Source organism: Pteropus medius, unplaced genomic scaffold (genome assembly GCF_902729225.1).
Source record: "Pteropus medius unplaced genomic scaffold, Ma_sr-lr_union100, whole genome shotgun sequence".
Taxonomy (NCBI): domain Eukaryota; kingdom Metazoa; phylum Chordata; class Mammalia; order Chiroptera; family Pteropodidae; genus Pteropus; species Pteropus medius.
The window spans coordinates 730,115-756,941 of record NW_024352789.1 but is presented as its reverse complement, the minus strand read 5'-3'; the positions used below and the strand labels follow the sequence as shown (position 1 = coordinate 756,941).

The following is a 26,827-nucleotide window of genomic DNA, read 5'->3' as shown; positions in this document are numbered from 1 at the left end:
TCTGGATCCTGATGACGGAAGGGGCCGGCGGGGTCTCAGGCTGAAATGTCATCGCATGTAAAGGAGCGGCTCGTAGAGCAGATTTGGGGAAATGTTTATGGGCAGTGAGAATGATGAGTGAGCTCAGGGCATACTTAGAAGCCCCTCCTCAGGTAAGTCTCGGGGCATTATGGGAAATGCTGTTGCCTGAGATGCCGAGTGGGTACCAGAGGATTATGGGAGACAGTGATGGTGGGGATGCTGGAGATGGTGGGAAAATATTTAAGAGCTGGAGATCGGTAAACACTGGGAGGTGCGACTGTCGAAACGCCTTTGTGTGGGGGTCCGGTGTGCGATGTGAGGGGTCCCGTAAATATCCGGAGGCCCACGGCTCTGGCTTCTGAGGGGCCACGCTTCTCCCCTGCGTGCCCAGGTTCCGCAGCGAGGACTACACGGTGCACGTGCGCCTGGGCGACTACCTGGACATCATCTGCCCGCACTACGAGCCTGCCTCCGTGGCGGACGCCGCCATGGAGCAGTATACGCTGTACCTGGTGGAGCGCGAGCAGTACCAGCTGTGCCAGCCCCAGTCCAAGAACCAGGTCCGCTGGCAGTGCGACCGGCCCAGTGCCAGGCACGGTCCCGAGAAGCTGTCTGAGAAGTTCCAGCGCTTCACGCCCTTTACCCTGGGCAAGGAGTTCAAAGAGGGACACAGCTACTACTACATCTGTGAGTGCCAGGGACACGCACGCAGGTGCACGTGCCGGGGGATGCGGCTGGCGGGAGGCACACGCAGCACGCCCGCTTAGTGGGGCGTCGGGCCGCAGAGGAGGCCCCTTCCAGTCCTGGCTTCTGTTTCATTCATTCACGTTACAAACGTACAGTGAGCGTCTACTGTGTACCGGGCACTCTGCTCGGCATGACAGCCACAGAGCGTCCCTGTCCTCAAGGAGGCTGGGAAGAGACACGTAGGTTAACAGAGCATTTGAACAGCATGCTGTGGCAGACATGAGCACTGGGCCCTGGTAAAATGACCTGGGTATCTGCCGGGCTGGGGGGCTCAGAGGCGGCTTCCCGGCTTCCCAGAGCTTAGGACAAGCAGAGGAGGTGGCCGTGAATGAGGGGACATGTGCGAAAGAAACACATCTTCGGGGAACTCCATATGGTCAGCCTGGCTAGAGTAGGAGGGACACTTGGAAGTGGGGAGATACGAACTTGAGGGGTGGACAGGGCAGACCACATGGCCTAAGATGAGCTGCGGAGTCTGGAATGGACCCTGAGGGCAGTGGAGAGCCGCAGCCTCCCCCGTCGGTGGGGTCTAGGCAGGGGGCATACAAAATGGCTGGGTAAGGGGAGCATGTTGTGCAGGCCTCACCCAACCTCCGGCTGGGAGGAGTGACCGGGGGACTGTGGGGAGGGGACGGGGCTGTATTCTTTTTACCACCATCTCCAACGCCAAGAGTTATTCCAAAGAAGGGTGGTTGGTCTGGACATGGGGCAGAAAGCAAGCAACACCCAGCGACGCCCAAGGAAGGTAAGAAGCAGTGGGCAGCAGGGAGGGGGGATTACGATGAGCAGGATGAGCAGGACCCAGGCGTTTGAGCTTCTGTTTTCTTCCAAGAAAAGTCCCTTCCTTAACACCCTGTGGGTTTGTGTTGCAGCCAAACCCATCTACCACCAAGAAGACAGGTGCTTGAGGTTGAAGGTGACCGTCAGTGGCAAAATCAGTGAGTGTCAGGGCGCTGTGGGCCTCTCCATGCCTGTGCTGGGCCTGGCCCAGTGATCTGCGGGAGGGGGGAGGTCTCACTGCCCGGCCCAGCCAGCACACCAGCCCTCTGCCTCCCTGGTACACTGCGTGACCCTCGGCCACTCCTGTCTTGTAGCTCACAGTCCTCAGGCCCACGCCAATCCACAGGAGAAGCGACTTCCAGCAGGTAGGTAGCTGGAGCAAACCGGGCTTGGGGCACAGAAGGAGGTCGGGGGTGCCAGGGGAGGTTGGGTACAGGGGTGCCTCCTTTGCCAAGCAGGGCCTAGGGAAACCTCTTTGGGCTGCGGGCCAGTGCTGGTCATGGGTCCGCTCACCGGAAGCCTTTGCCCTTCGCCTTGCAGACGACCCGGAGGTGCAGGTCCTCCACAGCGTTGGGCACAGTGCGGCCCCCCGCCTCTTCCCACTTGTCTGGGCTGTGCTGCTCCTGCCTTTCCTGCTGCTGCAAACCCCGTGACGGTGTGCACCACTTCCAGCCTAAGGATTGGAACTGGGCTCAGGAGGCAGAGGCGGCCACCCTCACCTGTCCCAGTGTCCCTCCCGAAGCCCCAGTCCTGGGAACCACTCCCACCACACGCACAAGCTGCCACCCAGCAGCCTCAAAACGGGTCAGTATTAGGGGTTTCAACCCAAAGGAGGAGGTCAGCAGGCCAGGCAGAGCCATCCCTGCCCTTAAGCCAAAGAAACAAGCTGTGCAGACATGGACGCTCAGAACGGCTCTGTGGGAGCGGAGCTGGGAGGAGTCAGAGTCACACCGTGGATGCCGAGCTGGGAAAAGACGCACCTCCCAGAGAGCCGGGACGCCTGGACGAACTGACCGAAGGAAGAGCGAAAAGCTAGAGACAGTTTCCTGCCTGAGAGCCAGGGGCCGGAGGGGCAGGATGCTTGGGGCCGACCCAGCGCCTTCCACCTGTGCAGCTGCCCTGGCGAGGTCCGGGCCAGCCTCTGCGCCCTCTCCCATCCTGGGGCAACACTGCCCAGACCGGCGCCAGCAGGGGGGCTGTGCCAACCTGTTTACTTCCAGTGGAGCCATAAGGGCACCGCCCATGTGTCCAGTCTGTGCCTGGAGTGTAGCCTGAAGGGCAGGGCCCACGTGTACAGAATCTGTATATACACTTGTGGTGTGTCTACTGATTTATACAACTGGAGTTTTTTTATACAATGTTCTTTGTCTCAGAATATAACAATATGTTTGGTTTTTTGGACGTGCGTCTCCACCTCTCCATCTTAACTTGACCATTGGGTCTCTGCTGTGTGGCAGGCTGTGTGCGACACCAGTAGCGGCTGGGTTTGAGTTGTTTCCCCTCCCTCTGGAAAGGATACCTGCCCCCAAGGGTTGTAGTCCCCCACAGTCATTCCCACGCCATCTCTCGGGTTCTAGGGCTGCCCGCCACTCCGGAAGTTCTTCCTGCCCAACCTCTGCCCCGGTCCCAAGCTCGCAGCGCTGGGCTTTGGGCTCTGGCACGCGGGTGAGTCAGGGCAGCCCTCCAACGTCGGCGGAGCCATGATGCCGGCCCCGCAGCACCACCTACAGACGTGTGGGAAGCCGGGAGGAGAAGCTCCCAGCAGCAGGTTGGGCTGCACTAGGGGGGCGTCAATGATGCTCGCTCCGGTGGACCCGCCAAGTTGGCGGTGTGGCTGAAGGGGAAGGGCACGGGAGGTTCCTGGCAAACCCTGTTATTCAGGGGAGAGACTAAGGCAAAATGGGGGGAACCTCCCGAGCCCTGGGCCACGGCGGTTCCGGCCTGGCGCTCGGGATGGGGAGCGCGCAGCAGTCCGGTCGGGTCCAGCTGGCTCGTTTAGAAGTCACCGCGCAGGCCCGCAGGCCCGTGGGAGAGAGTTGAGGCCGGGGATCGAGGTGACCCAAGAAGAGAGTGGGGAGCCCTGGGAAGGGGACCGGACGAGGCCGGGAGGGGAACGTCAGGCCCGGGAGCCCTGCGAGCCGGCGGCGGGCCGGAGGGTCGGGACGCGAGTTCCGGCTTGACGTCCGCGGCCGGGTTCCGGTCGTTTCCGGGGGGCGGGGCCGGCCGGGCGCGGGGGGCGGGGCTCCGACGTCGCGGGCCGGCACCCCGCTCGTCCGCCGGCGGCGCCGAGCGCGGGAGCCGGCTTGGGGAGGAATGGATGCGGGCGGCGTGGCGGACGCGCTGCTCTCCGGGGCCTGCGTGCTCTTCACCCTCGGCATGTTCTCCACCGGCCTGTGAGAGCGCGCGCGGAGGGCTGGGGCAGGCCCGGGGAGTCAGGAAGGAGCCGGAGGGGACGGAGACGTGGCCGCGGCCCCAGGCTGCATCCGGAACCTGGAGTCAAAGTGGAACCGGGTCGGAGGGGTCGGGATGCCAGGGCGGGGCTGGTCACTTGACATGAAGGCAAGGGAGCTGAGGGAGGGGCCGGGGGTCTGCGGTCGTCCCGGAGGATGACGGCATTGGGGATCTCGACTCGCCAGCAGCCTGGTTCTCCCCTCCCCTCTCACTCCCGCCTTCGGGGCCCCGTTACAGCTCGGATCTCAGGCACATGCGAATGACACGGAGGGTGGACAATGTCCAGTTCCTGCCCTTTCTCACCACGGATGTCAAGTGAGAGGGGCGACGACTGCGGCGGGAAAGGCGGTCCGAGGGAGGTGGGGGAGGGTGAGAGGACCGTGGCAGAGACCACTTGGGGCCCCCTCCCACGCTCCCACGGGCGACTGCTCCTCCCCTGCACCCTGCAGCAACCTAAGCTGGCTGAGCTACGGCACCCTGAAGGGAGACGGGACCCTGATCGTCGTGAACGCCGTGGGTGCTGTGCTTCAGACCCTGTACATCTCGGCGTATCTGCACTACTGTCCTCGGAAGGTAGACGCTCTCCCTTGCACCCCCGCCCCCACTCGGCTGCACGCCCTGCCCTGCCTCGCTGGCAGGACAAACACTGTTTCCTAGAAGACCAACAGGCTGGCACTGCCACCTGTTCCTGGAAGGCCCCTCCAGCCTTGCAGTTCTCCCTGCACGAAACCGCCCTGAGACTCACACAAGCCCCTTTTCTGGCAAGGCTGGGAGCTCTGCCCGCCCGGTGGTGCCTTGCTGCCCAGCGAGCTGCAGGGAAGGGCTTTTGTCTCCATAGTTCCTCCAGAGCCAGGGCCACCGGCTCTGCTTCCCTATTCAATCATGCAAGCATTTATTAAGCTCCTACTGTGTATACCACGCTCACAAAAAGGTATTTTTCCCTTCCTGAGCAACCTCCAGTGTTGTGGGTGGATGAAGCCACTGCTGGGGGAAAGGCTGTGACAGGTGCAATACTGGAGGCTTAGACAAAGGGTGCACGGTGGCCTGGGAGAGGGCAGGATGAATTAATTTCAGCAGAGAGGGCTCCTGGCCCATCCAGAAGTAAGACTCTTCCCTCCCTGGCAGCGTGCTGTGCTCCTACAGACCGCAGCCCTGCTCGGGGTCCTCCTCCTGGGTTTTGGCTACTTTTGGCTCCTGGTGCCCAACACCGAAGCCAGGCTTCAGCAGCTAGGCCTCTTCTGCAGTGTCTTCACCATCAGTATGTACCTCTCGCCACTGGCCGACTTGGTGAGTGAGGTGTCCAGGGAGGTGGCGGGGGAGATAAGGGTCAGGCTCGGTAGAGGTGGGGAGTGGGGAGCAGGAGGGAAAGGCTGGGTCACAAGACCAGGTAGCATGTTTGACTTTGGAAGAAACTTAGACAACGTGGAAGCTTTGCTGTGTCTGGGCTCGAACTGTCTCATCCTCTCCCACAGGCCAAAGTCATTCAGACTAAATCAACCCAACGTCTCTCCTTCTCACTCACCATAGCCACCCTCCTCACCTCTGCCTCCTGGACCCTCTACGGGTTTCGACTCAGAGATCCCTACATCATGGTGCGCAGCACTGGGAAGGGGTGACAGGTGTGCCAGGTGGAAAGGCAGCTCCTCGCCTCATAGCCACCTTTGATTTCAGGTGCCCAACCTTCCAGGAATCTTCACCAGCCTCATTCGCCTCTGGCTTTTCTGGAAGTACCCTCAGGAGCAAGACAGGAACTACCAGCTCCTGCAAACCTGAGGCAGGTCACCTGACCACCAGGCACCTTAATGCCAACCTGTTACCAAAGAGAGCTCCTTGTTTCAGCTGTTCCTGCTGACCAGCTCCACAGGTGTCGTGGCTTATGGAAAAGAAAGAGAACTTTGAATCAAGGGACCAAAGAAAGCTTTACTTAGAAGACTGGATGGGATGGGGAAGATGAAGCACTTATTTTCTAGAGATTATATTTTTTAATTTTGGAGGTGAGGGTGAAATCCTTAGAATGTGCCTTAAAATAAACTGTTATATACCCCTGCCCGGCAAGGCTTATTCTCTCTTCAGTGATTCTCGACGGGCCTGGCCTGCGGGGGGGAGGTGGGTAGACCGCCTGATTCAGTGATTCTCGGGCTGGTAGGACTGGCTTAGAAAGGTATCTGCAAGAACCAGAGCAACCTGGGCAAGACCTGGAAGGTCTTAAAAAGAACAGAGCTCGGAAGTTATGAAGGAGAATGTAAGTTAGGCTTCAAGAACTTCCTGACAGGATGAAAAGGACCGTAAAAGTGAAACGCCGTTCCCGTCCTGAGAAGGGGTCTTTGCCTCCTCGTCCGCCTTTCACGGCTGGTACACGGAATTCCCCATTCCCATTCTCCACACTCGAACTAAACGAAGTTAGGAAGTACACTCGCTCTTTAATGGGGGATGAGACGGGAGGCCGTCCGGGCGGGAATGGGGTTAGGGTGTCAGAAGCGCATCCCCCTGCGGGCTAAGTCGGCTCGAGCCTCCTGGATCTGGCTCTGCAACTCACGGGCGGCATCCTCGCAGTCGTGAAGAGTGGCTACGCGATAGCCCACAGTGCCCAGGGCATAGCAGCCGGCGCACACCAGCAAGTAAGCAGGCAGTGGCCACAGGACCTCCCGGCATGACAAAGGCAGCTCCAGGCCCAGGGCTCCCGTGGTCAGGGCGGCCCAGGCGGAGCCCAAGAGCGCCAGTGCCCAAAGCCACTGCGCTAATTTCGTCATGGTGCTGCGGGAAGAGAAACAGAGCTCGCGGTCCTCCCACCTCGCGAACGCCGCTCCATCTGGGACCCACTCCGCCCCGCGCCACCGCGCTCCGTCTCACCTACCTTTAGGGCCGCTTCGCCATCCCTCTCGCCCTCCTCGGCGTCTCCATTCAGCCCGCAACCTACACGTTCCGCGGCGCAGCGCTTCCCCTTCCGCACGGCCCTGACGTCACGTCCGGAAGTCCCCGCGGCTCTCCCTCCGCCTCCGCGCAGCTTTCTGGGAGTTGTAGTTTTGGCGGCGCCTGCAGGGCGCGCGGCCGCGGTCTCGCTCCCTCCTCGGCCGAGGTCTTCCTCTCTCGCTCAGGACCCCGCTCCAAGCCTGCGTGGGGCTTGCAGAAAGCCTGAGGCCACATTAAACCTTGCAACAACGTGGGAATTTAATATTGTTCCCTTTAAACGTCACTTCCCCTCCATAGAAATCCTATTGGTTCATTTGTTTATTTACTCTTATTCACCGGAACGTTTCTTGAGCCCCATGATAGAGTTTGGAGAAACAGAGATATCAAGACACTCGGCCCCTCCTGGGGGGGAGGGGAAAAGGAGGAGTCAGGGAGACGGAGGCACTGACAACCAGCGATGATGCCTTGAGACAGGTGTTAGAACAAAGGTTGTCATAGTTTTAAAAAGAAACGCAGAGAAGCAGCCGGTACAGCTTGCGGGGGCGGGGCGGAGGGGAGGGGGAAGGAGGGCTCCGGGAGGTTGTGTTTAAGGAAAATAAGTGTGGGAAGTATTACCTGATGTGTTTAAGGTATTGAGAGACAGGCTATACATCTTTCAAAGAATTTGAGGGTCGAATTCATGATAGGTATGTAGACAACCCAGTAAAGGAAAAGGTCAGGCAGTTATCCACTTCCGGGAAAGCAAAGAACTATAAAAGAAAGAATTGATAAAAGCCTGCCCAGTAAAGACTAGTAGGAACATAACTGTATGTTGGACAGAATTAGGTTTACTGACTTGTCACTGCAAGAGACAACACACACCGGAGGAACTGTGCAGAGAAGGGCTCATCGAAGGCAAAAACGGGATATGAGAAAGGTGGAGTTTAGGTAATATTTAAGTAAAGCAGTGTTCTGATCAGTTCGAGGGAAGCGCAGATATCAGTGAGGGAACCAACAGCAAGCCTGGGATGAGAAGTGGACTGAAGGTCCACTTGGAAACCACAAAATTAGAATAATTTTAGACAATTATGTAATAGATAACTACATAGTTAAGGTAAAGCGAGACCGTCGTGTCCAGAACGCCATCATCTGAAGCTTTGCATCTAGGTGGGAGAGCATGGCTGCTCTTTTATGTCAAAGTAATCCACGTGGCTCAGACCTCCAGGCAGGAGTGGGGCATTCTGTTCTCACTAACTGATTTTAAATACCGAAGTTTGCGACTAAGATTTTACAGAAGGAAGTTTCTCAGCCCTTTGTGTTAATTAACAAAAGCAGTCCTTAAAGATTTACAGTCTTAGTATAAACACCACAGAACTCCTGTGAAGAATATTTCCAAGCCATAATAACGTAAACACAGAGTACCGATTTAATTAAAAATTGGAATGTATTTGAATTGAGAGGGTGGGGGTGGGGCGCCTATAAGTAGTCAGGATTAGAGAGAACCATATCTTCATCTTCCAAGGCAGGCAAGAGGCTGATTATATCAAAAATAAAATAAAATAAAATAAAAAGAAGAAGAATCTAAGCGTGTTATTTAGAAATATAGTGGCAAGCACCAAAAGCAGCAGCCCCACAGCTTGAGAGCACTTTCTGGATGAGTGTGTGTAAGGATGAGAAAAATAGTAGACGCCTTGTAGAACTAGTCGGCTTTTTACACTATGGAAATTCCTTTGTTAAAGTAAGAATTAAGACAAAATAAAACCATTTTTAAAACTTACTCTATGAACATCAAAGCCCCACCCCCACTCCCTTCCCCATTTCCTCCCAAATCTTCCTGGTTACTCACTCAAGACCTCACTGGGCACTGTGACTTTCAACACAGGTCAGGGGTTGTGCGTCAGCTTTGCAAATGTAGAAATTCCATCTTATTCACCCATAGCAGACCTGGCTCTGAACCATTGCCGCTCCCCAGAAAATATGTGTGTGTGTGTGGGGGGGAGATAATGAGAAGGGGCTGCAACATATAAAAGCAGATAAGAAAGTACAACATTGTAATAATCAGAAGGATAAACATTCATTGAAGGACGACTATGCGTCATGCCCTGTCCGACACTGTTAGGTTTAATGTTCATCACACACTGCAGTAAGTACTTTTATCTCTCCATGTCTGAGTGTGGAAACCCGAGCAGAGACATGGTTAAAAAAAAGTAACTTGCCCAAGGTCACACAGACAGTACGTAGCAGAGCTGTTCCATCAGCTCAAAGCTATGTGCTTAGTAATATCACCCTCCTGGGTTACTGGTCCAGGAATGGGCAGATAGGGATCATCATGGCAGCTGATATTCATCAATTGATTGCTCTGTAATGAGTACCTTCTGTGCATTACCGCATTCCATCTTCAGTCATCATATGAAGTACATACTATTATCTCCACTTCGCAAATGAGGAAACTGAGGCACACCCCAGATAATCTGACTTTGGAGCCTGCAAATTTCGCGACTGCAATATAGTATTTCCCTCCAGAGATCAATGGGACATAATAAAAAGTGGAGAAATAGATCAAACATATACCAATTTAGCATATGATGGACACATCATCTCAAGTAAGGAAAGATGAATTACTTGAAAACCATTTGCAAGTAGTTTACCATTTGAAAAAGTAAATTCAGTTAGATTTCAACCTCACGCCTTCTCCAAGAATTAATTCCTGGTGCGTTCGCGGTAAAATTCAATGTGAAAAGTGACACCCTAACTATGGCACAAGAAAACTGGGGTATCTATTTCCCTGATGCCACGCTGGGGCATCGTGCCCTCCACTCAGCCTTCCTGGGCCCTGACCGTGTCCCGCGGGCTCGGTCACCGTCTTCCTTCTCCGAGCTCCCACGGCTTCTCTCTCATACATGGCACTTGCTATGTCAAGCTATAGAGTTTTGGTTTCCCTGCTTGGTTCTTCCCAGGACCAAGCAGAGTGTGGGGAACCCAGCAGGCCTTCTCTAAGTGTAAGATGACAGACAGAGGGAAGGAGAAGTTAGTATTTGATGGTCTCCAGAGAAAATGACCCAGCATTCCTGGTTCCAGGAGAGAGAACTACTCCAGAGGCTTTTTTCTGCCAGACGCGAGGTCTTTGGCCTTGGCCGAGAGTACCAGACGAAAGCCAGCAGATTCTGATGGTCCCAACTCCTTGTTCCCCAATCTTTCACAGGTCTTCACTCCTCTGCTGTCACAGGAGGACACGGAACACGTGATTAGAGCAGGGTATGAGAGGGGCACAGGTTAGGGGTTAAAAATTGGGGCTTTTAGAGCCCAGTTGTCCAGAAATTGGGTCCTGGCTCTTTCCTTTACTTAGCTATGTGACTTTGGGCAAGTAACGTAACCTCTCTGAGCCTTTTTTTCTCAGCTGCACAATGGGACCAATGATTAATCCTCCCTCATAGGGTTGATCTAAAAATTAAAGGACATAATGTAGGTAGGGTACTGAAAACAACGTGTGGCATTTGGGAAGCACGCAGTGAATGTTAGTCGCTCTCGTTATGAATAGCTGTTATTAGTGACATCTCGGGGCTGAAGACGCACCTTAGCCCCCGCGGAGTTAGCCCAGCCTCTTCCCATCATTCTCAGACCACCGTCTGAGGTAAGTTACTTCTGCAGATGGCTAAGCTCATGTTTGTTGGGGTTTTCTGTTTTTGCAAGCTTTGGTTTCAGAGGGCGAGAAATTCCAAATCTGGGAGCAAAATTACATACGGCACAGAGGAAGGAATTGACTGGGGGGCGGGGGGTGCTTCGCAGGGGCCTGACGCCAGGTTAATGCTGGAAAGGTGAGTAAGAGTCATTCTGGTGGGGGTAGGGCATGCCAGGCGAAGGGAAAATCTGCACCAAAGCACAGACGCATGAGAGTCGACGGTGAGTCATCCTCAGAGACAGTCTCTGGGACAAAGACAGCTTCCTGCGGCAGGAGATGAGGCTGGAAAACCAGGCCAGGCTATGAAGGACCCCATAAAAGTATCTGTGTTGGGGGGTTGGGCCCTCAGGTCAGCAGCTTCACCTCTGAGAGGAGTGGGCGACCCCCACATGTGCCTGTGCGGATCCCACGAGGCAGTAAAGCTTTCCATGTACCCACAGGTGCCGGGGTGATCGCTAGTCCCTGGAGAAGGTTCCAGGTGGTCAGGCTGTGTTGACTCCATCCCTGTTCTCAGGGCGCCCACAGTTCCATCAGGGTGACAAAGACAGACACACACGTAATCAACAAAAACACATACTTACAAAATTACAGCCAGGCTCCTGGAGGAAATGGTGGATCTGAGATCCTGCGGCCGATCGGAGCAGGGGCTGGGAGGGTCAGAGTTTCCCAGGGAAGGTGAGCCAGAGGGAACGCGATGGGGCAGGAAGATAGCCCGGGCAGGAAGAACTAGAGCAGGCCCGGTGACTGCGAGGAGCACTTGGCCGATTCGGGGATTCTGCGATTTGAGGCGGGGCGGAAGCTGAGCCCGAAGTGTGACGGAGCTGCGTTGCCAGTGGGGTCTTGGTTCTCCTTTTAACAAATATGTAAGGAGCACCTATGAGACCTCGAGCAGCGTTCTGGTGAGCAAAGCAGACAAAGTCCCTGGTGAGAGACAGAAGGAAACACTCGAGTTACCATTTAGTGGGTAAAGTAGCTGGGGAAGGGGCTCACGGGGCAGAGTGCGCTGTCCCCTTCTCTCTGAGAAGGCGGCATCTGCAAGAACACCTGAATGAAGCAAGGGAGGGAGAAGTGCAGGTGTCCACCAAACGGCGTGTCCCCGGCCGTGGGGACAGCCAGCCGAAGGCCCTGAGGGGGAAGCTGGCCTGGCACAGGTGGCACATGCCGGCGGGGCTGATATGGGGTGAGCGTGGGACGGGCACAAGGAGCTGAGTGGTCAGCGAGGAGGTGGGGCCCAGGTGGCCTGTCGTGACCACGTGGGTAAGCAGCGTGGCGGGCACCGACGGATCTGAATTCCAGCTCCGTTTGCCATTTGCCTAGTGGGTCATCTTAACCTCGTTTTGTTTCGCTGACATGGGTGTATTAGTCGGGGGGACACAGGTTTATTTGTTTGTTTTAAGGAATTGGCTCGTGTGGTTACAGAGGCCGGCACGTCCGGAGTCCGCAGGTCTCACTGTGAAACCTTGCCTTCCTCCAGCACAGAGCTGGCCGGGGGCTCCAGCAGGCTGGAGGCACAGGGAAGGGCCGACGTTAGCTCACACCCGAAGTCCGGTCTCTGCAGCTTCCCCTCTTGCTGGGGAGGTCAGCCTGTCGCTCAGCGTAGGCCCTCGGTGGGCTGGACGAGGCCCCGTCGTGGAGGGCAGTCTGCTTTACTCCCATTTTCAATGCGAAGCCCTCGCAAAAAACACCCTCGCAGACACATCCAGAGTAATGTTGGACCGACTATCTGGGCACCGTGGCCCAGCCAAGTCGACACGTAAAGTTAACCAGCACGTGGCCGCCACACAAGGCTGACGTGAGGGTTGAACTTGAGAATGTCTGTAGAACACAAAGCTCATTGACTGGCGAGCGGCCAGCGCTCAATCAAATGAAAAACACCATTTGCCAGATGCCAAATGGGACAGGCACTCTGCTAGTGAGGCTGGTCCCGCCTGGCTGCCGAAGTGCCATAGACGTGCCATAGGCGTTATCACCACGTTTTACAGCTGAGGGACGCGAAGTGCTTCCCCTGGGAAGCCGGCGCCCAACTGGAGCGGGGTCTGTCTGGCTTCCAGGCCCGGGTTTTCCCACCGGGGACCGTCCAGATCCTGACACTGAGTCGGAAGGCACCGGTCACAGAGGCCGGAGTGGGGGCTGGAAGCTGAGCGGGGACGGCAGGGGTGTCTCCCTGTGTTAGTCCAAGTACCTCACACATCGCAGTCCCAGAAATTCCCTCAAGCGGCCCTCGTGGCAGCTCCTGGCCCGGAAGGGATGTGTGGAGGGTTCTTCCTGTGGCCCTGTCTGTGCGGTACCTGTGGGGGCACAGCCCTCAGCCCTCAGCCCGAAACGGGCTTCCCGGCTCCTCCGGCTTATTCAGGGTGAGGGCTGTCCTCAGAGAAGGGTCCCTCATGGGCCCCCAAGGCCACCTGGCTCAGGCCTTGTCACGCAGGCCTCACATTTAGGCTACGGACCGGCACACGGTCACTCTCTGCAAGAGCAGACAGGGCTCCCCGGGCCAGGCGCCTAAGTTTCACTGAAGAATTTCCAAATACGCACAGAACTAGACTGAATCATACAATGAACCTAATGTGCCCGTTATCACGGGACTTTGTGTACTAAGGCCTATGGTCCCCTGTGACGAGCACAAAGACGTATCATGATTTCCTGTTAAAAAGCGTTCGTTTGAGAAATGTAAACATTTCAAACACGCCTCAGTTTTTCTTCATTTAAAAGTGTATTTGGAGCCTCAGTACTGGAAGGGACTGGACCTCTCCCCAGCTTTTGGAGGCCTATCTCAGAGAGCAGCTGCCGAGAACTGCAGGCCCCAGGCAGAGAGGGAAGGACGGATGCCCTCTCTGCACCTGAGCCTGGTCACAGAGGCTGGGGGGACACAGCGGAGCCTACACCGCAGGCAGCAGGCCCACGGCAATGCCCTTTGCCCTCCACCCCAGGCGATGTGGGTGCCTGACACCAGGGCCAGCTAGGGAGCTCCCTCTGCCTGGACAGGAACACGGCCACAGGTGTCGACAGCTCAGCCTCTGTGTGGCCAGCTCGCTCTGGGGGGGTGGGAGTGAGACTTGGGAGCAAGACCTTGGCCCTGCCCCCTGAGGAGCTGAAGCTGGGAGGGAGACAAATAAATGTATCCAAAGCCGAGCAATTAAGTGCCACCAACTGTGCCTGCACAAGGGTTCCAGCCATTGTTTGCCCAGGAGGCGGCTCTGTGGGTGACCCTAAGTCAGGGAGGAGTGGCCCAGGGCCGGCCGCCGGAGGTCCCCAGGGCAGGGCCTCCAGCCTCCCATTCTTTCGCAGTTCCCACAGCGCCCCGGGCCGGCGGGCGCACAATGGCTTCAATGCGCGCTTTTGACGGACCCCTTCCCCTTTGTCTCTGTCTCTGCGTCTCTTGGCATCTCTGTCTCTGCGCATCTCTGGCTCACTCTTGTTTCTCAACATCCTTCCCGAGCCCCCGGGGAGCAGAGCTGGGGGGGCCGGGCAGTGGGAACGGGACCGCGTCCTGTTCTCACCAAGGACAATAAGGGCCGGAAAGGGCTGGAGCCAAGGCCTGGCGGCCTCCGCGCCCCGGGCGCTCCCGCCCCGCCCCTCTGGCGTGCCCGACATGCCAGCGCCGTTCGTAGGAGAGCTGCCTCTGCGGGTCGGGGACCCTTCCTGCTCCGTCTCACCTTCCCGCTGCCCCAGGGAGCACCCTGCCCGCCGGCCTCCACCTGCGCCCCTCCCCCGCATCACTTACTCCAGCTTCCGGAGCAGGCGGCGGGTGCTGCGGGTGTCGGGGCCACGTGTGAGGGAGCAGGAGGAAACATCTGGCTTCCCTCATCCCGCGGGGATGGGACTGCCCCCTCTGCCCCAGGCCTCAGCCTCCAAGGTGGCACAGCCCCAGGAGTCCCAGGGCCAAGAGGCTGGCACCTCTGCCCTGCTCACTTTCAGGTCCCCAGGAGCCCCGGTGGCCTCCCGCCCCCTTACCTGATGGTGGCTGAGCAACCCCTGCCAGGGTTAATTGATAGGTCAGGTGCAGGCAGCCTGCAAACGAGGGCCTCGGAGAAGGGCTGGGTGGAGGGCCCAGGTTGGTGCCAACCTGCCTTGTAAATGTACCCATTCCCTGAGGAACGGGTCATTATTCCCGGGCCAACTGCTGTCCCTGGTGCCCACACCGTGGGTGGCAGCAGGTGCCCAGATCCCTCGGCCTGGCCCTGGCACCTGCTCTCCAGCTCCTCCCCTCCCTGCCCCGACCTGACCTGGCCCACCCCGGTGCTCATCTTGGGAAGCCCGTGCCCCAGCTGTGTCTGTGCTCCCCTGGCCTGGGACCTGGCCCTCTGCCCACTGCTCCCACCCCAGGTCAGGACACAGCCAAGGTCTGATGCAGACCCAGAACCAGCCCAGCGTCCTTGTAGGTCCAGGGCCCATTTCGGACAACAGCGCCTTCTTCCGGAGGCTCCCACGTCCGCCGCCGCCCCAACCATCATTAAAGAAGCTGGAGCCTATAGCGCAGCCACCTCCCCTGGGAAGCTCTGGTCTCGGCTGAACTCTGCCTCCGCTCCCAGCCTAGGGGAGCTGGAGACCCAACTCAGGCTTCAGCCCTCCCAAGGGAGCTCGTCTTCTGGGTCCCAGAAGGTTGGCTTCCACTGGAGACCCCGCGGCAACCCTCGCAGCCCTCAGGGTGTGTCCGCAGGGAGAGTGTTGCAAGTCTCCTGGAGACGTGGACTCACGGCGCCCTCTACAGGCGCCCTGGGTGAACTGCACGGCACGCCCTCCTCCGCCCAGGGTCAAAGGGTCTGGGATTCCTGCCACCAATGGGAACAGGTGGGCTGGGGTGAGCCTCTAATTAGAAGAGGATGGGGGTCTCCAATCCTTAACCAGAACCCCTCTGACTCACTCATCTTCACTGGGCCTTCTTCCCTAACTTAGGCGCACCCCATGGACAGAACTCTCCGTTCTAGGGCAGTCTTGCTGTACACTATCCGGCACTGTGGAGGACCTGAATCTGACCGAGGCACTGCGCGCACCCCAAAGCCCACAGCACCAGCAGGAGGGGGGTGCCAAGGTGCCCCTCGCAGCAGGGCACCGACAGAGCGGGACCACACGCTCGCCTCCAGCAGGGCGGGCATCCCGGACGCAGCCCTGTCCCTGTTTTATGCACTTTGCTAAAATGCAGGAAGTTCCTAATCTCCTGGCTACTAGACAAGAGAAAAACAAAGGCACCAGAACGAAGGGGAAGGGGCAGGGGTCAACGCTGGACATCTCTCCACGCTGGGGCGGAAGAGATGGGTCTCGGAGGCAACACCAGTGGGGAGCCCCCACGGACAGGGGGCAGAAGGGGCAGGGGGCTCGTTTGCTCTGGGTGCGGAGCTGGGAGTGACAAAGCGACAAAGCCCCCCCCCCACGTGTCAGTGGAACCCCGTGGGAGTGCGGGTGAGGGGCTTTTCCCTTCCTTCCTCTCTTGTCTCAAGATGCGGTCCAGTCCCAATGGGCAGGCCTTCTGCACTGTAGCCTTTACCCCTTTCCCAAAGGGCAAGACTGCAGGTCATTGGAGCACTTTTCTTCCGTGATGTGACGCAAGCAAATGCCACTCCAGTACCTGCCACTGACCACACTCCATAAATATTCGGTAAAAATGAACCTTGGAGGAAGAAAAGCCCCACCTTCCCCAAGGCCGTTAAACAGCAGGTGCCCCTGCCCCAGCGCTCTGCACGCCCACCACACAGGCACCGGCTAACGAGGTCCACAGCTTATCACAGCTCACACAGCTACGAAGAATCAACTTTATTGGACATCCAGGGTCAGTTTCTCTTTTTGCCCTTGCCCGTGACCTTGGCTGGGGTGAGGACTGGAGCTGTTGCCTGGTACAGCGTGGAGGAGATCTTGTTGATGTAGTACAGACCGACCATGGAGAAGATGAAGCTGCAGGGCGAAGAAAGGTCCGAACTCAGTGGGCACGCTGCCAGCCTGCAGCCTCCTCGGGCCGGCACCAGCACCAGGCAAAGAATCAGGCTCACACTTAGGAAATGGGGAAGACGAAAGAAGGGAGAACAGACAGGGCAGGAGTACGGGGAAGGCTGGAACCATCACAGGAGGCTTCAGGGCCAAAGGACAGGGTGCTGCACCCCTTACCCAGCTGACGGGCACTTACCAGGTGGTGACGCAGACTCGATGGATGAGGCCAGAGGCAAAAAGAGCCAACAAGAGGCAGAGAAGAACTGGGGAGGCAAGAGGGGGCAGGAGGGTGGAGGTGAGCCTGGGATCGCATGTGCAATCAGGGCGAAATGCGCATCTTAGGGAACCCGCTTGAAGGGAACGGCTGACAACGGCGGGAGGACCTCCGGTGGCCTTGATGATGCCCGGGACACGGAGGCAGGAGATGCAGGCTCATCACCAGCTCTGCCTCAGACATCACTCCGCTTCCCCATCCTGGCTCTCCTCCGGTGGAAGCGAAAGGTGACAGCAGAGTCAGAAGGGCCAGGCTTGCTCCCGTTTGGGGAAGAGGGTCAAGGCCTTTCCAACTGAAGCCAGCTTGTAGGGATCAATTCATAAAAGTGACTGGCCAGTGGCGAAAATGAGGGCCTCACTCCCTGGAGACAAGTTGGAGGGCAGAGGGCCTGGCTACACAGACCCCCGGGGGCAGGAAAGGGTCTCTGACTACCTAGAGTAGGGCCGGAGAGAAAGTAAGAGGGCAGACAGCAAGGGCAAACCCCACCTGCCTGGCTGGGAAGGGCATGGTGGGCAGAGGGCCAAGAACCCTACCCCACACCACAGGTTTCTTTCAGAAGCAAATAAAGACAATTCGCATAGAAACCAAATCTAAGAGAGGAGTCCTGGGGACACCGCCGGATGGAAGGAGCTCTGGGGCCCGCAACAGGGCTCGGTGGGGAGAGCAAGACCTGGCGGAGGGCGACGGCCACAGACCTTTGTGCTACTGGCCGAAGGCTCTGCAGGCGATGGCGACTGCTGTCAACATTTGAGCTTGCGGCATTTCTTAGGTGATCCGGCTCTGACCCTAATTTGCCTTAAAACTTAATTCTCCATAAATACCTAAGTCATCAATTCTCAATTTCATGAGCAATCGCGAGGATCATTTCAAACAGAAAACAATCCAAGTTATTCTAATTTGGCCAGGATGCCTGCTGACACAGAAACGTGGTGCATCTGATACTTAGGCTCTTCACAATCGTCTCAAATAGAATTCACTAATACTAGGTCAATTTCACAGCAGAACCGCTCAATGAACTCTGTCCTTCCCGCTTCTCCTTCTGGTGAAACAAAGCGCACATCCCCACGGATGGATGCAAAACTTGCCTGCTCCCCTCGAACCTCCTCGGGGAACTAGCCAGAAGGCAATTGAGTTTTTTGCTTTTAGAAGTCTTTTCTTCCAGCCCAGTTCTAGGTGCTAAAGAAAGCGCTGGATCCAAAAGCCTCACACGTCTCCAGGCAGTCTTATTAACACATTTCCTTCTCCAAAACAACCTTTACCTTCCAAGTACCTGGAAACTCAGGACCGTGTTGGGGGAGGTTGGAGGAGGAGAGAGTTCAAATACTCAACCCGTAATTCTCACTTACTCTCTGGGAAGATCTTCGCTTGGAACCCTTTGCCAAAGACAAGATTCTCCAGATTATTGAAGGCCTGGGTGGAGGGAATTAAGGAGCAGTGCGTGCAAGGAAGGCAGAGCTGTGTGGGTCACGGGAGGGGCACAAGCCCGCATGGCCCTCCGCCTTTCCTACCCTCAAACACCTCGCCCCCTTCCACGCACAGAGGATACTGTGAGCGAGAAGACGAAAAGGCCGGACCCAAGCAGGCCCCCCTGGATGGTGAGCCACTCGGTGGAGGCCAACTGGCGGCTGTACATCTGCATCCCAGCGAAGAGCAGCAGCGACAGGAGGGAGGACAGCGCCAGCGAGGTGCCCGTACCCACCACTGGAGGGGATGAGAGAAGAGGTGGAGTCAGGCGCGGTCCTCCCTCCGGGAGCCGCCGGCAGATTCATCAGGTCCCGGAGCTCGAGGGCCCGACCGAGTCCCAGCACTCGTGGGCCTGCAGCCTCTCCCCAACTGCCCACGGCGACCCCCAGGAATTCCTCAGCCCGGGGCGCCAGGCACCCTGCGGTCCCGTGCAAATGCCCGCCCCCTGGAACCCAGGACACGTCAGCTCTGCGGGGAGAGGACCAGGAAAGCTGGTCCGCTCCAACCCCAACCCCCACTAGTCCGTCCGCGGGATCCCGCTGGTCCCGTTACCCATCACGCCCGCTCCTGGGTCCAATAGGCGCCTCTGGCCAAGAAAGACTGGAGCCGAACCGGGTGCGGTCGCCTGTGCGCATGCGTCAGTCCGAACGCGCACTTGCTTCCCCCACGACTTCCGGTCTCCCCCTCGGCGCCTTACGTAGCGCCCTCTGCCGGCAGGGAGGAAAGGTTGCGTCCAAGCGCATCCTTGGCCTCCGCCCTACTCCTCCGCCCTTACCGCGCCCCGAGCATCTGCTGCCTCTCAGTGCAAGCTGCACTTAACTCTTCAAGTCACTGGGACCGCGGCCCGTAGCCTCCAGCCCACCTCTGTCTTCTTCGCCATTTATGTCGTCTCTAGTGCCTGTCCCCCGAACCTCCCTCCCCCGTGAGCATTGCCTCGACATCTCCCGTAGACTCTTGGCCAAACCAAAATCCAGTCCTGCCATCCTGGAGCCCGCCTCCCTCGAAAACTATCCTCCCGCTTTACATGAGCAAGATTAGGAGCCAGTAAAGAATGAGAACATAGGAAACGGTTCTCTCCTCAAATACCGTTCCGTGTCACCCAACCCCCCGACCGCCTTCTGAGAACCACGTGGGGAAAACGATTTCCCACCTCCTACCCCGACAGGCGCTGTTCGAGGCTTGTCCCTGGAGCATGCGCAGTGATATTTCACCCCACCCCTCCCCACACCCCCCACCGCGCTCCTGCATTAAGCCCGCGGTTCGCAGCCGCAGCCGGGATCGGGCACGTGGGGGCGGGCGGGCATGGTAGGGCCATGGCCGAGGGTGAGGATATGCAGACCTTCACTTCCATCATGGATGCACTGGTCCGCATCAGTGTGAGTTAAGGTGGGGTCGAGGGGAAGGGGAGAGGGAGCATAGGGGTCCGGGGCAGGCCGGGACCTTGAACAGGTGGGGATCCGGCGAGATGCTGGGATGCAGACCGGGGGCTGGCGATGGCAGAAAGGGCTGGGAGGGTCGGGGTGCGGGCACGAGAGGGTAATCCGGGCGGCAGTCCGGAGGTGGGTGCCGCGAAGGCGTCTCCGTGCTGGGGTGTGAGGAACGAAGCGCTACCGGAGGCAGCGGGTGGGTGGGGGAGCGGCCATCAGTGCACCCCGCGGCTGGGGCTGCAGGGCAAAGGGGCTGCGTTGTGGAGGAGGGGGCGTGAGCTGGGAATTTTTCCAAAAAACTGAGGACAGGTGGAGGGCGAGGAGGGAGCCGCCCCAGTGTATAGTTCCCAATTTGGACAGCTCCGCGAGACCCCACCCCACCGCACCCCCTCTCCCGGCTGCCTCCGAGCCTCCTGCGGTTGTCATGGCAACCCGTGCCCGGCTCTCCCAGAGGCGGTGCCAACCCCGCTCCCCCCATCACTTCCTCCCCCCTCCCTCCGTGTCCCTCCCTCCTTTGTGTCAGCTGCGCCCCTGACCGGGATGGCTGCGAAGAGAGGGACCAAGGTGAGGTGAGGGGGTGGGGCATATCTTGAGGACCCCCGCCACCAAGAAAGGGAGGGGTACTTCCGGTGGGGAGGGGGCGAGTAGGCGGGGCGCTCGTTTCTTTCCAGGTTGGGGAGGGGTTTACCGCTAGCCAGGTTGCGCCGGGGGAGGGAGCGCGAGGTCCGGGCGGCGGCGGGCGAGGGAGAATGGGGTAAGATCAGGGGACCGGCGGAGACGTCTGGGGAACTGAAGGATGGAGGATGGAGGTTGGGGCGGCCGGAGGCCGGAGCCGCGGCAAGAAGACGGCCCGGGTGAGCCGAGGATGGATAGGAGCGAAGCCTGCCCAAGGAGGGAGTCACGGTGGGGAGGTGTGTAAAAGCAGAGAAGGGGGCGCGGGTCCGCACGGAGCTGCAGAATGGGCGGTGTCCTTGAGAGAAGTGCCAGGGGCTGTCGCAATGATGGGGGAGGGGGGCGATGGCCAGGTGAGAGGGGCTGCAGGTCCCGAGGGAGGCACGAACTCCAGCCGTGAGCTCCGAGCACCCGTGCTTCTCCGTCGGCCTTTAGCTCTGCAGGAGGGGAACAGGGCTAGAGGCAGAGCTGCGAAGGGCTGCGAACCAGGCCCAGCTGGTGCTGGGGAAAAGCCCCAGGTAGCTCGTCCTGCCCCTGTCTGAGGCCCCTGTCTGAGACCCCCGGTCTCTAAGACAGCGGAGGGGCCTGTCAAGATATGCCCCCGGGTCCAAGCTCTGACCCAACCTCCTGGTCCCTCCACAGACGAGCATGAAGAACATGGAGAAGGAACTGCTGTGCCCAGTGTGCCAAGAGATGTACAAGCAGCCACTGGTGCTGCCTTGTACCCACAACGTGTGCCAGGCCTGTGCGCGCGAGGTGCTGGGCCAGCAGGGCTATGTGGGCCATGGCGGGGACCCCAGCTCCGAGCCCACCTCTCCTGCCTCCACCCCTTCCACCCGCAGTCCCCGCCTCTCCCGCAGAACTCTCCCCAAGCCAGACCGCCTGGACCGGCTGCTTAAGTCAGGTGGGGCTGGGGCCTGGGGGTGGGGGTGGGGGTGGGGATGCCAGGCTGTCCATCAGGAAGGTGGAAGGGGTCCTCCCTGGTCCTGGGCATCTGCCTGTCTTTCGGGGGGTGGAGATGCTGCTCATCCAGCTCTCGTAACTGATCTCAGCTGTGCCATCGTGCAGATTAACTGTTAAACTGAACAGACCCCTACCACAGCCCCCTGTAATTTTCATCTCCCGACCTCCCCGGCCCATCCACAGGCTTTGGGACATACCCCGGGCGGAAGCGAGGTGCTTTGCAGCCCCAGGTGATCTCGTTCCCGTGCCCAGCCTGCCAGGGTGATGTGGAGCTGGGGGAGCGGGGCCTGGCAGGGCTGTTCCGGAACTTGACCCTGGAGCGTGTGGTGGAGCGGTACCGCCAGAGTGTGAGTGTGGGTGGCGCCATCCTGTGCCAGCTGTGCAAGCCCCCGCCACTAGAGGCCACCAAAGGCTGCACCGAGTGCCGAGCCACCTTCTGCAATGAATGCTTCAAGCTCTTCCACCCCTGGGGCACCCAGAAGGCCCAGCATGAGCCCACCCTGCCCACCCTCTCCTTCCGCCCCAAGGTGAGCCAGCACTTGCGGGGCCTGGAAGGGGAGGGCTGTGGCGGAGCTGGATGGGAGGGGGCGCCCGGCACTGCGGGCCTCCGAGAGGAGGTGGGCAGAGGTGTGCTGTTGCCAAGCTCCGTTTTCTGTAACAATCACCACCACGAACGAGGCCCTGAACAAATCTATGAACATCCTTGAGCCTCCGTCTTACCTGATGAAGGAGGCTGATAACTTCTGCCCTGCACTGTCCACACCCGCAGGGCTGTTCAGAGGATCACGAGATCATGTTTGTGAACTTAAATGGTAAACTAAAAAGGTCCGTGTGCATTTATTCACTGGACAAATATTTACCAAGCACCTACGTGCCTAGTGCTATTCTTGGCATTGGGATATGGCAACAAACGAGACGGAGGTTAATTATTAACCACAAGGCTAAGATTAATTATCGTCATTAATGCTATTACCAAACGTCTCCTGGGCTGGATGAAGAGAGGGGCAATGCTGGTGCCTGGAGGGCGCAGGAAAGGCTGTCTGTGGTGCAGTGTGCACCACCAGGGGACGCTGTTGAGCGCCGCCGGCTGAGCTCCGCCCCACCCCCATCTGGCCAGTGCCGGCAGGGCCCCCACCTTCTCCCTGGCGGGTCCGCACCCGTCCACAGGCCATCAGCGGATCGTGCCCCATGGCTGATATGCCACTGCTCTTTCTGTCCCCAGGGCCTGATGTGCCCAGACCACAAGGAAGAAGTGACCCACTACTGCAAGACCTGCCAACGGCTGGTCTGCCAGCTCTGCCGAGTGAGGCGCACCCACAGCGGGCACAAGATCACACCGGTGCTCAGTGCCTACCAGGCCCTCAAGGTGAGGCCACCCACCCCACCCCATTGCTGGCCCACCCACCACCCACTCACACCTCCTCCCAACTGCTGGTTCCACGGAGCCGGGCGTGATGCCCACCTCTTTCTTCCCTCTCAGGACAAGCTGACAAAGAGCCTGACATACATCCTGGGAAACCAGGACACAGTTCAGACCCAGATCTGTGAGCTGGAGGAGACCGTGAGGCACACCGAGGTGAGGGTGGGCACGGCGGTGGCCATAGGCCCTCCCTGGGCCTGGACGCAGCAAGGGGCTGTGCATGGGCCTGGCCCAGTCACCTGGCCGGAAGCTCAGGAAGGCTGTGTGGGGTTCGTGGATGTGCCAAGGTGTGGTTAAACCAGGTTGGCAGGAACATTAGGGTCCCAGGCCAGGCGGTGCCTAGAGCTACAGTGGGGACAAGGTGGCTATTGCGCAAGACAGGGAGAGCTCGAAAAGCCCCAGGGACATAGCTCGCATGTCCTCGGGCTCTGCTGCCTGCTGAGGATGGCACACATCGCTAGAGCTAGGGTAAGGTGGTGGCCCTGATGCCCTCTGCCAGGTTGCCTGAATCTGCTGACGCGGGGATGGGCAACAGGATGGCACAGATGCCAGTGGATGCTCGTGCACTCACGGTCTCTGCCGTCTGAGGGGTTATGCTGCGGGCTCGGAAGGGTGGCATGAATGGTCAGGAGTGGAACCCATCTGCGTGTACAGGTGCCCTTGGAGCCACGAGCCTGGCCCCGTTGGAAGGTGGGGGTAGGATCTCCCCAGATCCTTCGTGGTCCTAGCGATAGCATGGGGCCCCAGGAGGCTGGCGCAGGCGCTGCCTCAGGAAGATAGTAAGTGTTGCTCTCTGGGCAGGTGAGTGGTCAGCAGGCCAAGGAGGAGGTGTCGCAGCTGGTGCGGGGGCTCGGGGCCGTGCTGGAGGAGAAGCGGGCGTCGCTGCTTCAGGCCATAGAGGAATGCCAGCAGGAGCGGCTGGCCCGTCTCGGCGCCCAGCTTCAGGAGCACCGGAGCCTGCTGGATGGCTCGGGGCTGGTGGGCTACGCCCAGGAGGTGCTTAAGGAGACAGACCAGCCTTGCTTCGTGCAAGCGGCCAAACAGTTACACAACAGGTACTCCCAGGAGCGGCTCCTGGGCAGGGGCTCGGGGCGGGGGCATCGTGGGTGTCGCCAACATCTAAGACAGTATCTCAGACCCCACCCGATGGAGAGCCGGGTCCCGAGGGTTTTCGCCAGGCCAGGCCGATACCCAGTGAGCCCTAGGGGACGAGGAAGAGGCCCAGATCAGGCAGGCAGAGTCCGGGGGCGGGGAGGCTGCCCAGATGGCACTGCCTGACCCTTGCCTGCCCCATCCCAGGATTGCCCGGGCGACAGAGGCCCTGCAGATGTTCCGGCCAGCCGCCAGCTCCTCCTTCCGCCACTGTCAGCTGGACGTGGGGCGTGAGATGAAGCTGCTGACGGAGCTGAACTTCCTGCGAGGTAAGGAGACGGCCAGGCCCCGTGCCCGATTAGAACCTTCCTCCCTTCTTCCCCAGCAGCGGGCCCGGGGGGCAGTGCCCAGCCCGGCCAGCCGCCCCTCGCACCCAGCGCACCGGCCACACTGTCCCGCCGCGCTCAGAGCTGCTTCTCCCTCTCTTTGTTTGTAGGCGTGGCCACCGCGGACTCTGCTCCGGAGCACCCCAGGCAAGTCAGCGCCCCGCCCCGGGGGCCTGCCCCCCGCCGGGCCCCCCGCCCCGCGCCCCCATGCAGCTCCGCCACCCACTCTGCCTCCTCCACTGTCCCGCTTTAACCAGACTCCCGGTCCTCCTGGGCCAGGGCCAGCTGCCCTCTGCCTTCCTGAGGGGTTTGCCTAATCCTTGCCCTTCTGACTTGTCCTTGTGACCCTTCTGACTTGTCCTTGCGACCCTTCTGACTTGTCCTTGCAACCCTTGCCCTCTGGACTTCCCTTGTCTTTGCCTTGAACTCTGTCCCGTGCCGTCAAGCTTTTGCTTGGCTTCTGTTACGCCCCACTTTCTTGCTGACTGGCCCCTCGCCCCCTCCCACAGTCCCCTTCACCGCCGTCTTGCCTGGGTTCCAGTGGCCTTTCCCTGAGTCTCCCCTTTATTCATAGAACATAAAGGGCCATAGAAAGAAGGGTCCCCGTCCCCATCTGGTCTGATACCCCCACCTGACAGAGGAGGAAACTGAGGCCTAGAAAGGAAAAATGACACAAAGCCAGAGTGACAGGGTGGCAGGCAGGACCAGCACCCTCCTGCCGGCCCCGTGTGCGTCTGCCTCTCCTCCCGCTCGGGCTGTGCCTGCCCATCGCCTGCTCAGCGCCCAGGCGGGTCTCCTCCCCAGGTCCCCCTCACCCACACTCACCCCCCGGCTCCCGCTGCTTTCCCTTCTCCTGCCCGCCCCCCGTGCCCGGCCGGTGGCCAGGCCCTGCCTGACCGCTGTCTCTCCCAACAGTGCCCGAGGCTCCGGTCATAGACACCCAGCGCACCTTCGCCTACGACCAGATCTTCCTGTGCTGGCGGCTGCCGCCCCACTCGCCGCCCGCCTGGCACTACACCGTCGAGTTCCGGCGCACGGACGCACCTGCCCAGCCGGGCCCCGCCCGCTGGCAGCGGCGGGAGGAGGTGAGGGGCACCAGCGCCCTGCTCGAGAACCCTGACACGGGCTCTGTGTACGTGCTGCGTGTGCGAGGCTGCAACAAGGCCGGCTTCGGCGAGTACAGCGAGGACGTGCACCTGCACACGCCCCCGGCGCCCGGTGAGTGGGCAGAGGGCGGGCACAGCGGGGCGCACGAGCGGCGCAGGGTGCCCGGGGACCCGGGCACTCACAGCGGGTGAGACGGCACGATGCAGTGGGTCACGGTCACCAGCGCCGGAGCCAGACTGCCTGGGTTCGAGTCCCAGTTCTGCCTCTTGCCACCTGTGTGGCTTTGGGCAAGTCGTTCACCCTCTGAACTTCAAGGTCATCTTCTGTGGGGATATTGACAATCCTCACTTCACAGGGTCGTTGTGAACTGGTACACACAAAGTCCTAGCGATGTTTCCAGCTCAAGTAAGGACTCAATGAATGTTAGTCAGGCGACTCTCCAGAAAACAGTGTGCACCCTGGGGCGAAGCCTAATAGAGGCACGTCACCACCCACGTGAGGGACGGCAGGGTGGGGTCAGATGTAAGAACAAAGTGTGGGCTGGAAGCTGTAGGCAGATGGTGGTGGGGATGTTACCATGCGGAATGGGACAGCAGTGGGGACTGTCCAAAGGGGCGAGCCATGTGCGAGGGCTGGAAACCGGCCCTGCGCCCGCCAGCCATCGCCAGAACTCTCCGTGGGGCCCCATGCCCACTGGGGCCGCCCCCCCTTCCAGCCCTCCAGGCCCCGTTCCCGGACTCCCTGCCACCCCTGCCACGTGTTCCACGCTCCGAAGTGTCGTGCGCTAACACCTCGCAGTCCCTGGTGCCCGCGTCCGTCCCTGAAGTCCTTCCTTCCGTCTCTTCCCACCCCCACTCCCCACTCCAGTCCTCCACTTCTTCCTGGATGGCCGCTGGGGCACAAGCCGCGAGCGGCTGGCCATCAGCAAGGACCAGCGAGCAGTGCGGAGCGTTCCAGGGCTGCCCCTGCTGCTGGCCGCTGAGCGGCTGCTGACGGGCTGCCACCTGAGCGTGGACGTGGTCCTGGGCGACGTGGCCGTGACCCAGGGCCGCAGCTACTGGGCCTGTGCCGTAGACCCCGCCTCCTACTTGGTCAAGGTGCCTCTCGACGTGATTAGGCCCCAGGTCAGCCTCTGGGGCCCTGGGTGGGGGGTGGGGCTGGGGTAGGGGTGGTGAGCCAGGACTGCTGGGGTTGTAGTGTGGGGCTCGGTGGAGGGGCTTTGAAGGGTGGCGGCTTCAGGAGTGTGTGGCTGGGGGCAGAGACGACAGAACCAGGCCATCTCCACCCCCTTCCACCTGTCCCTCGGGGCTCAGACACCATCTCTCAAGCCTCTTTCCTCCCGGAGACCCTGTTTCCGACACCTTTCCCCCAGCCCCATCCCTTCTTCACTCACACCTTTTCTCGGCGCCCGGAAATTCTCCCCTTAGGGTTCCATCTCCGCACCCTCCTATTATCCCCAGCACCCCATTAACACCCTCCCACTCACGCTCTGCTCCCAGCTCTGCCTTTCCCTGTGTCCCGTGTCTTCAAAACACT

The 26,827-nt window shown here is 59.4% G+C and overlaps 5 protein-coding genes across 11 annotated transcripts in view; 3 read left to right on the top strand and 2 right to left on the bottom strand.

Annotated features, from left to right (window-relative positions):
• Positions 1-2,928, top strand: part of EFNA1 (ephrin A1) — a 6,138-nt gene extending 3,210 nt beyond the window's left edge. The window contains exons 2-5 of one of the 2 annotated variants that reach the window (XM_039849656.1): positions 413-708; positions 1,641-1,706; positions 1,863-1,913; positions 2,089-2,928. In XM_039849656.1, the coding sequence (XP_039705590.1) occupies positions 413-708; positions 1,641-1,706; positions 1,863-1,913; positions 2,089-2,201 (526 nt within the window). In that variant the 3' untranslated portion in view covers positions 2,202-2,928. The remainder of the gene's footprint in view (positions 1-412; positions 709-1,640; positions 1,707-1,862; positions 1,914-2,088) is intronic. The other variant, XM_039849657.1, reaches the window with a different exon arrangement.
• A 259-nt stretch (positions 2,929-3,187) lies between these two features.
• Positions 3,188-6,054, top strand: SLC50A1 (solute carrier family 50 member 1). Of its 5 annotated transcripts, none has more exons than XM_039849654.1 (6): positions 3,188-3,316; positions 4,237-4,314; positions 4,449-4,572; positions 5,125-5,286; positions 5,472-5,591; positions 5,671-6,048. In XM_039849654.1, exons 1-6 carry the CDS (start codon positions 3,249-3,251, stop codon positions 5,770-5,772), a joined length of 654 nt encoding a protein of 217 aa, XP_039705588.1. In that variant the 5' UTR covers positions 3,188-3,248; the 3' UTR covers positions 5,773-6,048. The 5 variants fall into 5 exon arrangements, with proteins under 5 accessions (XP_039705588.1, XP_039705587.1, XP_039705589.1 ...); XM_039849653.1 differs by lacking the exon at positions 3,188-3,316 and adding an exon at positions 3,783-3,941 and having other exon boundaries at positions 5,671-6,054; XM_039849655.1 differs by lacking the exon at positions 3,188-3,316 and adding an exon at positions 3,788-3,922.
• A 345-nt stretch (positions 6,055-6,399) lies between these two features.
• DPM3 (dolichyl-phosphate mannosyltransferase subunit 3, regulatory) lies at positions 6,400-7,014 on the bottom strand. Its single transcript, XM_039849661.1, has 2 exons — positions 6,854-7,014; positions 6,400-6,753 (listed from the first exon to the last, which is right to left on the bottom strand). Exon 2 carries the CDS (start codon positions 6,747-6,749, stop codon positions 6,471-6,473), a length of 279 nt encoding a protein of 92 aa, XP_039705595.1. The 5' UTR covers positions 6,750-6,753; positions 6,854-7,014; the 3' UTR covers positions 6,400-6,470.
• Positions 7,015-16,300: 9,286 nt separating this feature from the next.
• KRTCAP2 (keratinocyte associated protein 2) lies at positions 16,301-18,982 on the bottom strand. Its single transcript, XM_039849660.1, is given in 6 exon segments — positions 16,301-16,453; positions 16,683-16,749; positions 18,107-18,170; positions 18,307-18,461; positions 18,777-18,888; positions 18,890-18,982. Coding segments are annotated over 6 exon segments (597 nt in total). The 5' UTR covers positions 18,968-18,982; the 3' UTR covers positions 16,301-16,332.
• Positions 18,983-19,462: 480 nt separating this feature from the next.
• TRIM46 (tripartite motif containing 46) overlaps positions 19,463-26,827 on the top strand; it is an 8,458-nt gene continuing 1,093 nt past the window's right edge. The window contains exons 1-9 of one of the 2 annotated variants that reach the window (XM_039849622.1): positions 19,463-19,600; positions 20,966-21,227; positions 21,470-21,813; positions 22,509-22,652; positions 22,767-22,862; positions 23,508-23,761; positions 24,006-24,127; positions 25,100-25,402; positions 26,159-26,429. In XM_039849622.1, the coding sequence (XP_039705556.1) occupies positions 19,538-19,600; positions 20,966-21,227; positions 21,470-21,813; positions 22,509-22,652; positions 22,767-22,862; positions 23,508-23,761; positions 24,006-24,127; positions 25,100-25,402; positions 26,159-26,429 (1,859 nt within the window). In that variant the 5' untranslated portion in view covers positions 19,463-19,537. The remainder of the gene's footprint in view (positions 19,601-20,965; positions 21,228-21,469; positions 21,814-22,508; positions 22,653-22,766; positions 22,863-23,507; positions 23,762-24,005; positions 24,128-25,099; positions 25,403-26,158; positions 26,430-26,827) is intronic. The other variant, XM_039849621.1, reaches the window with a different exon arrangement.

Coding starts and splice junctions, on each gene's coding strand:
- DPM3 (XM_039849661.1), bottom strand. CDS start 6,749: ATGACGAAATTAGCGCAGTGGCTTTGGGCACTGGCGCTCTTGGGCTCC.
- SLC50A1 (XM_039849651.1), top strand. CDS start 3,866: ATGCGGGCGGCGTGGCGGACGCGCTGCTCTCCGGGGCCTGCGTGCTCT. Junction 4,573..5,124: donor TGCACTACTGTCCTCGGAAG/GTAGACGCTCTC, acceptor CCTCCCTGGCAG/CGTGCTGTGCTCCTACAGAC. Junction 5,287..5,471: donor TCTCGCCACTGGCCGACTTG/GTGAGTGAGGTG, acceptor CCTCTCCCACAG/GCCAAAGTCATTCAGACTAA.